General features: G+C 39.3%; 1 protein-coding gene across 5 annotated transcripts in view; it reads left to right on the top strand.

Annotated features, from left to right (window-relative positions):
- The first annotated feature begins 3,442 nt into the window (after nucleotides 1-3,442).
- The window catches only part of fbf1 (Fas binding factor 1), a 33,239-nt gene continuing 21,162 nt past the window's right edge, over nucleotides 3,443-15,519 (top strand). Inside the window, exons 1-8 of one of the 5 annotated variants that reach the window (XM_062973986.1) lie at nucleotides 3,443-3,459; nucleotides 7,548-7,673; nucleotides 9,202-9,229; nucleotides 9,448-9,489; nucleotides 11,572-11,653; nucleotides 13,269-13,329; nucleotides 13,687-13,737; nucleotides 13,841-13,985. In XM_062973986.1, the coding sequence (XP_062830056.1) occupies nucleotides 7,671-7,673; nucleotides 9,202-9,229; nucleotides 9,448-9,489; nucleotides 11,572-11,653; nucleotides 13,269-13,329; nucleotides 13,687-13,737; nucleotides 13,841-13,985 (412 nt within the window). In that variant the 5' untranslated portion in view covers nucleotides 3,443-3,459; nucleotides 7,548-7,670. Of the gene's footprint in view, nucleotides 3,460-3,481; nucleotides 3,635-3,656; nucleotides 5,647-7,547; nucleotides 7,674-9,201; nucleotides 9,230-9,447; nucleotides 9,490-9,520; nucleotides 9,647-11,571; nucleotides 11,654-13,268; nucleotides 13,330-13,686; nucleotides 13,738-13,840; nucleotides 13,986-15,519 lie in introns of those variants that run through there. The other 4 variants (XM_062973988.1, XM_008104404.3, XM_062973985.1 and 1 more) reach the window with 4 other exon arrangements.

The following is a 15,519-nucleotide window of genomic DNA, read 5'->3' as shown; positions in this document are numbered from 1 at the left end:
TCTCAAGTCGCTTCTGACTCGATTAAAAAGAGAGAGAGAGAACCCCTGGCTGTTTTTCTCTCTGGACAAAGCAATGGGGGCCCAATGTGCTTATGATTAAGGCTCCTCTCATCACTACCTAAATAGTCTTTGCTGCATTTGTGCTAATTTTTAAAGTGTCTTAAGTGTTTTGTAATAAATATGGCAATGGCATTTGTTTAAAATTAAAGGCTAACTAATATGCAAGTAGCCATCTTTTAAAACTCTCATGTCCAATGTTACCTCATTATGCTTCCACTTATAGAAACTTGACTTTTGGTCATTGTAGGATGAAACGGAAGAGGGAAAATGGGAGGATGCCTGTATATGTATATCACTAGAATATTTCCATACAAATCAAACACCTATCCCGGACTTTCTGCTTTTATTGTTTTGAATTTCTGGTTTTAATGCTTTTGTTTTTAAAACCTCCGATTGTAATGGTTTTACACTCCTGGTCTGTGGCCGTAGTAATACAATTTATTCCCTCCTTCCTGAACTATATGATGTATTGTTGGCCCCATTTTAGGAGGCAACCCCTGGCAGTGAGGCCAGGGAGATGTCTGTTGGCAGAAATCCAGGCAAGTAATTCGCTTGAGCTGCCCATTTTGAGTGAGTCCCTGCTATGGTGAGCAAATAGATTAGGCCTGTACGGATGTACGGATGTGACAGGGAGGAATCCTTTTGATCCCACCGCTGCCACCAATTGTAAAGGTGTGTGATGTGGCAGGGAGGAATCTTTTTTATCCAACCACACACAGTTACCACCAATTATAAAGATGTCTTGATGATGATGTTAATTATATTATTATGTGTTTAATTATCTTCGCTGCCACCAAATGGAGGAGATGTTAGGCAGATGGCCCTTATTATTTTTAAGATTTCTTTATTTACTTCAGAAGGTGATGTTGCTTAACTTAGTATATGATTGTGACAGAGACTTAGATGGAATAAAAATCAAAACAAGTTTATTGCATGTACAGAGCTTAGTGGTTTCAATAACTTCTTAAAGGCACTTAGATTAACGGTTACAAATAGATGTGAGGTGTTACAACTTTCAAAATACTTCTTTCTCCAAAACTAACTAGAACCTGATCCTCTTGGATCCACTGGGATTAACTTCCCCTAATCCACAGCCTCTATAAATAACCCTAAACAAGTCACCTAACTTGCTTAGTCTGGCCTACTAGAGGTCTGCCTCCCTGGTTTCCTTATCTGAAACCAGTCTGTTCCCTGTGACTAGAAATCACAGACTGAGATTTAAACTTCCCTGGTTTCCTTTTCAAACGGCGGTTGGCTCCGCCCCCGTTGTCACGGCAACCTGTCTTCCAATGCTGAGCTGGTTACCTTCTGGCACTATCAGCTCCAATACTTACCATTTTAAATTAACCAAACCTGACTGTTTAAACAAAATAAAATAAACATGTCATCTATAAACAAAATAAAATCATACACTTCTTTACAAGGCCCAATTGAAATTAGCCAGCAAGCAAGGAGAGAAGATGATTTTCAGCCAAGGAAGATTTTATTATCTGCAGATAAGATGCTAGCTAGTGATACATTCACAAAGTAGATAGCATACAGAATACAGTTTCACAGCCCCTTTTTTACACAAGTTGGCAGGCTGCAGCCAAGCCTCTAATTCTGACCAGTCACAGAGAGAAGCTTGGCTCACTGGCCAGTGTGGGCTGGGAACAAGGGATGATTAAGTGTCAATAAATGGGGTTCCTTTTACTGAACAGGAAAAATAACAAAGTATTGAGGGCATCTTCTGGCCCTAGCCAAGAATGTTATTGTCTTATGAGATGAACATGGCATGGCCCATCAGGGGACTGATCTGGCGGTTCCAGACCCCAGAGAAACAAAACGTCTATTAATACAATCATGCAAAAATTACAGAGGATGGGTTTTGGCTGTAGAAATGCTGATTTCCTTCCGATATGAGCCGTCCCGTTCATCAAAGGCGTAGAATGGTGAAATTGGTTCTTCCCAGAGGGCAGGGAGAGATGATTGCCCTGCCCAAGTAAGCTATTGTGTTACAATGTCCAGATGAAGTCCAAGAGATGGATGAGGCTGGGAATTGATGAAGAAATTCCCAGCTTGGTTTCCTTCCCCCAGGCTTTGCAATTGTGTGGGATGCAAGGCATCTTTGGGTTCAGGAACATGGTTCCCCTCAAAGGGAAAGAATGGGGATCTCAGGAGCATAAAATATTAGTTTAACACAACATATAGGCAAAATAGGAATACATAGGAAAACACATGGAGCGTTTAGGGCATTTTTTTTTTTTTTTGGTCAGGAGCAACCGGAGTTGCTTTTGGAGTGAGAGAATTGGCCGTCTGCAAGGACGCCCATGGGACGCCCGGATGTTTTGATGTTTTACCATCCTTGTGGGAGGCTTCTCTCATGTCCCCGCATGGAGCTGGAGCTGATAGAGGGAGCTCATCCGCACTCTCCCCGGGTGGGATTCGAACCTGGCAGCTTTCAGGTCAGCAACCCAACCTTCAAGTCACGAGGCTTTTATCCCCTAGGCCGCCGGAGGCTCCACCACAGGGCAAATTATATACATGAAAGACATAGTTTTCCAAAGTACCTTTAACAAGCCAGGCTTCCCAGAGGAAAAAGGGGAAGGAAGGCAGGCAGAGTGGAAGAAAAGGGGGAAAAGGGAAAGGAAGGAAAAGAGGGAGGAAAGGAGAAAGAAAGGAAGGGAAGGAGGAAGAAAAAAAAAAGGGGGGGGGGAGGAGACTTCAATGAGTGGGGACCTGGCCCAGGTAAACTAGACATCCCAAGGACCCAAAGCTGGTTTTCTCATGCAATAGTATTTAGGGGTGGTTTTGAAGTTTTATTTTAGTTTAGGGTTGTATGTTTTAGGACGTGTGACAGCAACTACTATTTGGTTTTAAATGTTTTAACTTTCATTATGCATGTTTTTATCCGCCTCAAGCTGCCTTGGGCCCTTAAGCAAGGAAAGGCGGGGTACAAATTTCTTCAAGTAAATAAAATTTAACAAAGCCAAAACCATTTTAAAAACTCTAAGTTTGAATGTCGTGTGTCCCAATTGTGGACTATTTTCAGTTGGCTGTACTTTGTACTTTTTCAGTCAGCTGTGCAAATAGCACTGGCGCCTCACCAAACTACAACTCCATAGCATTGAGCCAAGGCAGTTAACGTGGTGTCTAACTGCACTCACTCTGCAGTGTAGATGCACCCATGAGCTTGCTTCTATTTTATATAACATCATCCTTTTTAACAGCATTTCCACTGGATACAACTCATTACCGAAATTGCATTAGTTCTGGAACAATCGTGCTGACGGCCTAGTTTACTGTTCTGTAGAAGGAACGCTCTAAAAAGGGCACATTTCCGGGAGAAGGCTATGCGCTGCTTCCGGTTTAGTTGCAGTCCACAGAAAGTAGCTGTTCGGCAGCCTCACGGTGGCCAAAGTAAGAACTCCATTTCCCAAGATACTCTTGGGCAGACTGTGCTCTCTCGAACCCTCCCCCCTTGTGCTGGCGGTACCCGTTCGAGTGAGGCGCGCTCTCCTGTCTGTGGCGGGGCTAGAAAGGGCGGGACGCGAGACTCTGCCAGCCCCTCAGGAGGGTTCTTGCCAGAGGAATGGTAGTTGTTTGTTTTAGGGTTCAAGGGGAATTTATTATCACGCTCTCTGTTTGGCAGTGCAAGTCATAGAGGCCTTGCTACTATGGCAACTGGAGTTGTTTGGCTATTTCGTATGGGGACAGATGTTCAAGCTTTCTCCTGCACAGAGGCTGCAACCACACTGCTGAATTAATGCAGCTGGACGCCACTTTAACTGCTATGGCTCCGTGATATGGTCTCCTGGGAATTGCGGTTTGGGGAGGCCCCAGTTCTCCCTGGAAATGAAGGGCAAAGGGCTTGTAAAACCATAACTCCCAGGGTTATCTGGCATTGAGCCATGGTAGTGAAAGTGGGGTCAAGCGGCATTCATCCAGCACTGTATTTTATTTATTGTGTCAGAAGCGGATTGAGGGTACAGTTGTAATGTATTTAACAACACAAACAAAGTTAAAACTTGGTGTGATACTAAATGTCCTTTGACCAGAAGCTGGCCACTTGGGGTGCCTCTGGGGTTGCTATAAGAAGGTCCTCCAGTGTGCATGTGGCAGAGCTCAGGCTGCATTGTAATAGGTGGCTTGTGGTTTGCTCTTCTCCACACTCGCATGTCAAGGTTGACTCTGCATCTCATGGTGCCAGAGCGCAGTCTGTTCAGCGACTTGGAAGTTGCCCAGTCTTCTGTGTGCCCAGGGGGAAGTCTCTCATCTGTTATCAGCCACTGATTGAGGTTCCGGGTTTTAGCCTGCCACTTTTGAACTCTCACTTGCTGAGGTGTTCCTGCGAACATCTATGTAGATCTTAGAAAGCTGTTTCTTGATTTAAGGCATTGGTGTGATGGCTGATATAGGAAAAGAGGATGTTCCGGAGATGTCACTGCCTTGGTTTTTTCATTACAAGCTGCTACTTACAGGTGGATGTCAGGTAGTGCAATACCAGCTAAACAGTATAATTTCTCCAGTGATGTGGGTCGTAGTCATCCTGTGATAATGTGGCATGTCTCATTAAGAGCCACATCCACTGTTTTAGCATGATGAGATGTGTTCCACACTGGGCATGCGTATTCAGCAGCAAAGTAGCAAAGTGCAAGGGCAGATGTCTTCACTGTGTCTGGTTGTGATCCCCAGGTTGTGCCAGTCAGCTTTCATATGATATTATTTCTAGTGCCTACTTTTTGCTTGATATTCAAGCAGTGCTTGTTGAAAGTCAGAGCACAGTTCAGGGTAACTACCAAGTATTTTGGTGTGCTGCAGTGCTCCAGTGGGATTCCTTCCCAGGTAGTCCTCACAGCTCAAGATGCTTGTCTGTTCTTAAGGTGAAAAGCATATGTCTGTGTTTTTGATGGATTAGGAATCAGCTGATTTTCCCTGTAATAGGCAGTAAGAGCACCTAAAGCTTCAGAAAGCTTCTGTACAACCAGCAATATAGATGGCCCCATACTCCAATAATAATAATATAATTATAATAATAATACTTTATTTATATACCGCTCTATCTCCCTGAAAGGACTCAGGGCATTTTCCAACATAAGTGTGAAACAACATGCAATAACTGAACACAACAAAATAAATCCATCGTTAAAACAAGTCAAAGACAAAGACAATTCAGTTAAAATAAGCAATCAATCAAAATAGCACTGCTCAAATGGGAAGAGGCCATAAGCACGTGCACAGTACCCAGTCTAGAGTCTAGTGTGGCAGGTCACTGCCCTCCATTCAGAATCATAGAGTTGGAAGAGATAGCTATCCAGCCTCTGTTTAAAAGTCTCCAAGGAAGGAGGCTTCCACCCCACTTCAAAGCAGAGTCCCACTGTGGAACTGCTGTCACGGTCAGGAAGTTCTTCCTAATATTCATGTGGAATCTCCTTTCCTGTCACTTGAAGAGAGAGAACCCCACATTCACTCTCTCGGTTATGGGGTTGCAGTGGGGTTTTGGAGTTTGGTTCCCCCTCTGGATGCCCACATCTGTGGATGCACAAGTCCTATTATAAACAATGACATAGCAAAGTGGCATCCTTCATATAAAACGGCAAAAATAAGGTTTGCGTTTTGGATTTTTTTCCTGGATTTGGGGGGGGGGGGGGGATATTCTCAAACTATGCCTTCAGAATCTGTGGATATGGAGGGCTGATTGTAATTTTAAAGGAAATATGAGTCTTTGGAATGAACCTATCCCACAAAAGGCTTAGTAGGAAAAAGAAAGAAAATATGATAACAATTTTGTGTAGAGTATTTTGTCATTTCATTTGGTGGGCTTGCTTGGTGGGTCAGTGGGAAGGATAATGTCTTGGTACATATTCATGGTGTTAGTTTGATGCACGCAGCACGTCATTTTAATTACAGAGACTTCAGGTACATCTACACTAGATTTAATGCAGTTCGATACTGCTTTAACTGCCATGGCTCAATGCTGTGGAATTCTGGGAGTTGTATTTTTACAAGGTCTTTAACCTCTACTGAATACCGTGTTTCTGCGAATATAAGACAGTGTCTTATATTAAATTTTGCTCCCATAGATGTGCTAGGTCTTATTTTCAGGGGATGTCTTATTTTTACTTGAAGAAGAATTCACATTTATTGTTGAACAAAAAAAATGAACATTTATTATATATTGTAGTGTACAGTAGTTGTCATCACAAACCAACATAACCAGACAAACTGAATCCTATAAATAATTTCTTGTTACTACCATTATTTCCATGTACAACTGGTATGTATGTACATTTACCAATCTTGCATGCTCTGGTGTTCTAGCTCTTTACTAGAGCTTTTAATCTATGTTAATTTTATCAATATTTATATGTATGTATTTTTATCCTTTACAATTTTATCTTGTAAATTGCCTAGAGCATCTTGGATGGAGGGTGATTAATAAGTAATTAAATGATGATGATGATGATGATGTTTGGTGCCGGGCATGCTTTCAAACAAAAACTTTGCTTACTAGGTCTTACTTTTGGGGGATGCCTTATATTTAGCAATTTAGCAAAACCTCTACTAGGTCTTATTTTCCGAGGATGTCTTATTTTCAGGGAAACAGGGTAGTGCTGGTGCCTCACCAAACTACAACTCCCAGGATTCTATAACATTAGGCTGTGGCAGTTAAAGTAGCGTCAAACTGCATTAATTTTACTGGGGTGACCAGAGTTTTGCTTCCCTTACTTAGTTTGCGGGTTTAAAGGAAGCACCGTCTTAGAGTGGTCCAGAAACCTTTGGGGCTAAAAAATGAGAGAGTATAATGCTTTCAATAAATAGGATCATATAATAATATAGTAATAGAGTTGGAAAAAGCCACATGGGCCATCCAGCCCAACTCTCTGTTATTCAAGAAAACACAATTAAATGCTGTTTGAAGTAATGGTTTCTGGACAAGTAATTTCCCATGAGTTCCTATAAGGTTCATAAGGCCGGGTGGGGGGTTGTACCCAATGCGTACAAATATGGTGTTGTACTAGTCCCATTGGACAAGCAAACTGGAAGTCCTTCACATCAGATTGTGAAGTAGGGATGCTATATTTATTTTAATATTTATACATTATTTTAGTAGTTATACACTATTTTAAGTCTTTATTAACCAATTGTGTGTTGATAAATTGCCTCCTCCTCCCATTGCCGCTTGGGCTCCTTTTCTCTCCCGTTGGCTTCTCCTTCCTCCCTTCCTTAGGCTGTAAATTGTAATTTTTTATGATTTATAATAGTCTTTTAGTGTTTATTGAAAAATCGCAAAACAGTGAATCTGCAAAAAGTGAACCGTGAAGTAGTGAGGGAACACTGTACACATCTTAATTTTAAATCTTTGTAGAATTGTTGTAAAACTAAAAGGCTACTCTGAGATGCTTCTTTATGTCAACAAAATATATTTCCTATTTTATCAGCTTAGAAGGGAAAATGGTCTTAATGAAAATAAATTAAGAATGTTATTTTACAATTCACCGTTTTAGAAGAGGGAGACTGAATTTAATATATACTGGGCTGGAATTACCAATACAAGTCTAAAGATGAAAAATGTCTGAAGAAAACACAAAACAAAGAAGGATACAGTCTTTTCAACTGGATGCTATAGTATGGTAAGGGAAGTATTACAATATGTCATAAATTTGAAAAAAAAAATATCTTCCTGGTTTGAAAGTGTTATTTCCTGTTTAATTGTGTGGTACTTACTTTGGAAGTACGTAACTGTTAATACTCCAGAAACTTAATTTTTGTGGCTGCCGCAAACTGTGTTGAATTGGATGAAACTCTGAAGCTCTTCACACAGGTCATTTTTGCCCCGTTTTGCCGCTTTTATGTGTGGCTTGGATTGAGCCTGCCATGCGCCATCACATGACGCATAACAGGTCTTGCCTACATTCCTTCCAGGTGCTTCCTCCTCCCCTTTTTGCCGTGTGATGGCAGAAAGGGTGACGGGGCAACATGCACTGCTGCACATTGTCGCCCTTTTTGCCATCTGATGGCGGGGAGGGAAAGGGTGCCAGCTCACCCTGTCTCGCCCCCTGTAAGGAGGGGAGGAGAAAGGAGGCGTGTGGTGCCACAAGCCACCCTGCGCGCCTTCCCTTTTGCAGCGCAAAGGCATGGCCTAAAAGACCCATGTGAAGAGGTCATCTATGCAAGCCATTGAAAAACTTTAGCAAAATGTGCTGCAGGATATCTCGCAAGAACAAAGTTTTTGCAGTTTAATAAACATTTTCCATATTTTTATATTAGAATCAATTAGGAAATGGCATTTATAATCCAGGAACAAAGATTGTGTTATATAGTGTAATTAATCCATTTATTTTACAGAACTGTGGTCACAGAACAGTTTTACAGAACTGTGCCCCATTGAAAAGCACCTTAAATGTTTATTTAAATGTACAATTATGCAGGTTTTTAATGTATATTTCAATTTTTCATGTAATTTTTTAAGTTTGAAAGACTTTTAAATCTAATGTAAACTGTTTTTCTGATGTATATGTTTATATTGTAAGCTGCCCTGAGTCCCCTGATGGGTGAGAAGGGCGGGGTAGAAGTGATGTAATAAATAAATAAATAAATAAATAAATAAAATAACTGAGAAGGCCTAGTTCCACATTACAACCAAACTACCCAGAAAATAGGGTTCCAAGCTTAGCCCTTTAAATCAGAAGTTTTTAACTCTTTTTCTGTCCAACAGACTTCTTTTGACAGTCAGACAGTCAGAATTAAATTAAATTCTGAAGTCAGTGCTCTTCTACACATTTGAATTCAGATGACTTGTATTTTACTAGATCCCACATAGTAATTGATGTGCTTGAAGGGAAATAAACTTATTGGGGAAAGGGATCCCAACTCAGCAGTTTCTAATTGAACATGTAGTGATAGGCATTTTATAATTACAATTTATTGATATGCATATTATGTGCTTATATTCTTAAGTTTCAATGATTCCTAAAGTATTTAAAATCTTTGAAGTTATCAAATAACAGATAAAAGTCCTATAATACAAGAGAACCCTCTGGCTAATTACCACCTCTTAGTGCCTGAAGTTTATTGTGTCTCCTCCAATATTGGTTTAGGCAGGCTTATGTCTTTGCTTTAATCTTCTTTAATAAACTATCTGTTCTTTTCTTCCTTTAGGCAGCAAAATCGAGGAAAGGACTAAAAGGTATGTGTGTTTATATTTACACATTCTTATTACTTTTTGGTTTTCACCCTGGGATGATGCTTCATAGGTTGACCTAGTAGATAGCACAGTCTAATTCAGCCCTCCCTAGCCCTGAAGCTCTTGCCATTATGACAGCCATAACTTTCTCTTTCCTGTAGTCCTCTTTCCTAAATATATGCAGTCTTTTAACAGTTGTGTCTCATTGTGTCTTATTATAGGTTCCATTGATGATGTTCTTGGTGAGCTTCTTGGAGATGATGGTAAATTGTAAACAAGATTTTTAAAATCCTATTGGAACTTGCCTTTCAATCCATATCTTCAAGTAGGGCTCTGCTTTTTCTGCATTCTTCCACAAACATCAGAGTTTTGGGTGGATGTCTACTATAGAAATGAGTCTTTTGCCATATGCCCAATTAGGTAATTTCCTTCACTAACAAAACTGCATGAAGCACATATTATTTTAGTTGTGAGGTAAAATCATGCTGTTCACCCGGCTTATAACACTTGCTGCATTCACACTGAATGTTAAAGCATAACTTTTCTTAACATGTGCAGAAATCAGCCTATTGAAATAAATTTCACGTTCACAGATTCCTGGCATATACTTACATGGAGATTTGGAATTGTGGTTTAAAATAACTTGTTTATTATTGGCCTAAGCAACTGGCTGTTTTCTTTTTAAATCACAATGCGTGATCAGTATGTAACAATCTAGGAATTTGCTAAAACAAAATGAAATTGTATTTATTCCTCTTATTGTCTTTTCCACAAAAGGAGGAAGATGCATGCAAATCCAAAACTTACTGTGTTCTTTGTTCATGTATAATACTAAAACATAATTAAGATTTAGGAAAATCAAAAATACAGAAGATAACTGATGACCAAAGAGAATTATTAAACAGGGAGATCTCAGAGCAAGAAATTAAAAAGGCCATAAAAGGGATGGACTCAAGTAAAGCACCAGGTCCGAATGGCTTCACCCCCGGATACTATAAAACCATGATAGAGGAAATAATGCCACTCTTAAAGAAGATCATGAATCAGGTCCTACAACAAAAAGAAATCCCAGAATCATGGAATTCAGCAAATATTATTATGCTTCATAAACAAAATACAGACGGGCAAGATATAAAAAATTACAGACCAATTTCTCTGTTAAACACAGATTATAAAATTTTTACAAATGTTATGGCGAATCGATTAAAAGAAATTTTAAAACATTGGATACACGAAGACCAAACAGGCTTCTTACCAAATAGACACTTAAATCAAAACGTAAGAATAATTTTGGATCTAATAGAGTACTATGAAGCAAATCCACAAAAAGAAGTAGCATTTATAGCGTTGGATGCCGAAAAGGCATTCGACAACTTAAACTGGGACTTCTTTAAAATGGTATTACAGGAACTAGATTTTGGATATTGAACTAGAACGCAATAGGGGCAATTTATAATCAACAATCAGCAAAAATTTCAATAAATGGACAATTATCAGGAAGCTTCAGTATTACCAAAGGAACAAGGCAAGGGTGTCCTTTATCACCTCTAATCTTTATAATGGCTCTGGAGATTCTACTAAAGAACATAAGGGAAGATGACAACCTAAAAGGCACCACAATTGGGGGAAAAAACCTATAAAACTAGAGCGTACGCAGACGATCTTATTTGCATTGTGGAAGATCCCAAGACTAACATAAAGGTCTGAAGATAAATAAGAAAAAGACAATGATGTTGACAAAAAATATTTCCAAAAAGGATCAAGTAGAATTGGAAAAAACAGCAGATTTACAAATCTCCACAAAAATAAAATATCTGGGGCTGGAAATTACAGCAAATAATTCGCAATTAATGAGGAATAATTATTTGACAAAATGGAAAGAAATACAAAAAGCTTTACAAAGCTGGAAAGGGCTCAATTTATCATTAATGGGCCGTATTGCAGCAGTTAAAATGAATGTCCTCCCGAAACTCTTATTTTTATTCCAAAATCTCCCAATTATCAGAAATTTAAAAACCTTTAAAGAATGGAACAAGGACATCATAAAATTTGTATGGCAAAACAAAAAGCCTAGAATTAAATATGTAAATATGACAGATATAAGACAAAGACGCGGATTTGGGCTTCCGGATATAAGACTTTATTATGAAGCTTGTGGATTAATACCTTCAGTATAAAGACTTACCATGTTTTCCTCTGAACTGTTACCTTTATTCATAGTGTGTTCTGCCCTTCCTTTGTTTGGTATCACACATGAGGGGACTGCTATGGTTTTAACCTTTAGAATTGTATAAGAAAGTAATGTATCCTACATTCTGACTCCTAAAATAAACTCTGTTTCCTAGATGACACCCCCCTCAAAGCTGGTAAGCTTGCTTCATTTGGTAGAGAACGTGCCAGAGGAATCGCCTTGCAGACCAGTAAAAAGTGAGTCCTGGCATTACTGATTCTGCCTGTATCACACTTAGGGCCTAATATGAATGGTACTCTAGGACCTGTTTGAGCATTCACCCTATTAGTATTCTCCCACAATCATACATGTTGAGTACCACTTATCTGAAAACTCTATACTGTATATATTCATGTATAAGTCTAAAAATCTTAGTCAAAAATTGATCCAAAAAACTGGATCAGCTTATCCACAAGTCAATGTAAGTACTATACCTTAACTCTTACCTAAAAAGGAACCATCCCCTTTCTCTCATTAAAGTGGCACAAAGCAATAATTTAGTCTGTCTTGAGACATAAAAGAAACATCAACCCCCTGCATGCTCTCTGTTGTGGTGCTGTATCTCACCTTTTTCGATGCTGGAGTGAAAAAATGGAAGCAGCAGCTCTTTAGCACTCACCTCAAAGGAGTACAAGAAAGTAGAGGAGATCAGCATTGGGGATTTTCTCTCTGTGCAAAATAGCCCCCAACCTATTCACAGGTTATGCCAAAATGCATAAGCGTAGCTCCCAAACCTACTGTCAATTTGTACATACACAAGTATATATGGTACCCCATAATTGTCCACATGGGTGGCTGAGATAGTGACATTTTTGCTTTCTGGTAGTTCAGTGTACACAATCTTTGCTGCATGCACAGAATTATTTAAAATATTTCAGATAAAATTATTTTCAGACTATGTGTATCATCATCATAGGCAAGTATGATTGTCTTCCAAGAGTAAAGTCTTGGTGGTGGGATCCGCATGCTGTTTCACAATGACGACATACATTTCCAGATGGAAGGTGATCCCAACAAGAGTTTATTTGATGTGCCTTCCTCTTGATGTGTTTCTTCCTTTTGCCCTTTATTTGTGCCTCTTCAAAATCTACAGCACTGTTGGTAATAGCTGACCTTGAGTTACAGCATTTGAGTGCTAGGGCTTCTCAGTTCTCAGTTATTATTACACATTTTTAGGTTAGCTTTAAGCCCATCGTTAAATCTCTTTTGCTGTCTACTGAGATTCTGTTTTCTATTCATGAGCGGAGAATAACGTAACTCCTTTTGGAGACTGTGATCGAGCATTTGGACAATGTAGCCAGTCCAGGGAAGCTTATGTAGAGAATCATTGTTTCAATGCTGGTGCCCTTTGCTTCTTCCAGAATGCTGACATTTGTCTGCCTGTCTTCCCAAGAGATTTGCACGATTTTTCAAAGGCAGCACTGATAAAATCATTCTAGAAGTCGCGAGTGGCATTTGTAGACAGTCCATGCTTTGCAGGCATACAGCAGAGTTGGAAGGACAATAGCTTTTTAAACAAGCATCTTGGCATCCCTATGAATGCCCCGATCCTCGAACACTCTCTGTTTCATTTGAAAAAATGCTGCATTCACAGAGCTCAGACGGTGTTGTACTTCAGCATGAATGCAGACTTTTGTGGAGAAGTGGCTGCCTAGATAACATAAATAAATTTGGATATCCTCCAAATTTAGTCAAAACATCTCAGTAATTTGGAAAGAGTTTTAGTAAAATCTGTGAAATGTTGCATGTGGGAATGGGGGGCATTGGGAAGGAGGATTGGGCATTCTAAGCTTTTTGTTTGTTGTTTTTCAGGGGGCTTCTGGATGATGATTTCTTCAGCAAAATGGCTCTTGAAGAGGAGGCTAATGCAGAGGTGATAATATGTAAAAGTCACTAAATACTTTATATATAAAATAGATGTCGTTTCCATTGATACTATTTAAAATTATGACTGAAAATATGTATAGGAAAGAATACAATAGAAAAACAAACATTGCATGAATTCTGCTTTGTACAGCAAGGTTATCATATTGGGCAGTTTCCCTGATGCTTTTTTTAGTGAGGTCCAGTATTTGCATGTATCTAGACAAATGATGTCGAGGTTGGTAGCACTGGGACTGTCTTTCTTGAATCAATTAACGGCTGGTTGATTGGTTTTTTTTAACTGCCCAACAATATACAAACCATGTATGTGAACATTTCTTTGTATATGTATTTATATATTGTTAAGGATGCTGATATCTCAGATGTGGACCCTGATGCTCTGCTGGAGACCCTGAAGGTAAATGGAAAGCAGTTCTAACAATGCGAAAATAATTGTTTTGCTTTACTTTGCCATTTGTGGAGAAAATCATTCTGCTCAGAAAACATTTTTTCCATGACAGGATATGGATGACATGGAAGCTGATCTTCTGGGCATAAAGAAAGCAAATTCTGAACCTGTGCAAAAACCTGCAAAGAATGTGACAAATTCTCCGCCTTCAACTGAGCCAGCCAAATCTGCTAAAAAAACAACAATCATTGAAAAAGGCAAGGCTACTCTCCTTTTTGTATGACTATCCTATGTCTTAGGATGAAAGTGCACGCTATTTCAAGATCCTTTTTATTCAAGTATATATTCAAGTGGCCCTTATCTGGGTGGAAGCAGAGTGAGTGGAGGAGGTTATAAGACACTATGTAGCTTTTTTGTCATATTCTTTATAGATTTTCTGTTATATGTAAAAAGTCAGAAGATAGAACAAGCACAGAATTATGTCATCAGGGCCAAAGTAAGACATGCTTCAATTCTCTTTGATATTAGTGTTATATGAAATAAAAAATGTGGTAGTTTTTATTTGCATTTATGAAGATTTCTATTAAAATGGGATTTTTTGTAATGAGGAAATATGCAGATCTAAATTGTAATTTACTTACTTTGTGTATAAATGTGGTCATGTGAAGCTCCCATAAAATTCAATGAAGCAAAGGATTAGCATAATCTCATCTAAGACTGCTCATAGATCTGCCATGGATCCTCTTGTGGATCTTTCTCTCTTAAATGTAAACACAAGCCGGGACATATAGGTCCTGATGTGGCTCAGACCCATTTGTTTACTCCAGAGTCAATAATTTTATATAATTGTGTGGTAGGGGTTGAATGCATGAACTACATGCATGAACTACAATGCAAACGGTATTGTAGTAGTGCCTGATGTCCGTACCTGTGATTAAATGCTGCATCTCATTGACTCAGAGCTAATTCACATTACCCACACTGACTTGGAAAGAATATGTTAAGAACATGGAATGGTCTGAACTCATTGGAGCAGAGGTTGTGACAGTGGATTTCAGGTGACACCCCCCCCCCCCCAATCAATTTTTCCATGCAAAATTCCCAAAGCCCTTTGACCTCTTTTGAAAACCTGTTCACACAATTTTTTCAGTAAAAAAAAAATATCAGGCAAAATATTTCAAAATGTCACCGAGAATTTGCTTAACATAACCCTCCACAGAAAGTCACATCCAGTTGTCTTCCGGTTGTTCCTTTTAGCCAAAAGGTGGTGGTGTGGCCTGCTGTGGGTGTACAGGAATAGAAATCTGCTTTCTGCAGTTGCCCCCCCCCCCCCCCCCAGGCTTGTGGGATGGATGCTTAAGTCTGACATGATCCTCTACAGCCTTTAGAAAAGAGCCAGATTGTGCCATTGAGTTAGGAGATATGTTGCCTCTGCAGGATCATCTCCAAATTATGAATTCTTTAGAAAGTTACTTTCACCTGATTCTCCTGAGCCATTTCTAACCAGAAACATTGAGCTTTAACATGGATGCTTTAGACACGACTTTTAAAATATTAATGATCTGTCCATACAGAAAACCCTCTAAGTGAAATAAATAAGAATCCAAACTCTACTCCCACTGCTTTCTGTCAGCTTAAACCAAAGTTATCATTTGAAGGTAATATTTTATTGCTGACATGAGACATGATATGCATGTGTGTAGATTTAATTCTAGGACATTTAAAGCTCTCCAAAGCTTGGTTCCGGGCTGTGGCGCAGCTGGTTAGTAACTCACTAACTCACAAATCACT

Source organism: Anolis carolinensis, chromosome 2, assembly GCF_035594765.1.
Source record: "Anolis carolinensis isolate JA03-04 chromosome 2, rAnoCar3.1.pri, whole genome shotgun sequence".
In the NCBI taxonomy this organism is placed as follows: Eukaryota; Metazoa; Chordata; class Lepidosauria; order Squamata; family Dactyloidae; genus Anolis; species Anolis carolinensis.
Note: the sequence above shows the minus strand (reverse complement) of the source record. Positions and strands in the feature narration are given on the sequence as shown.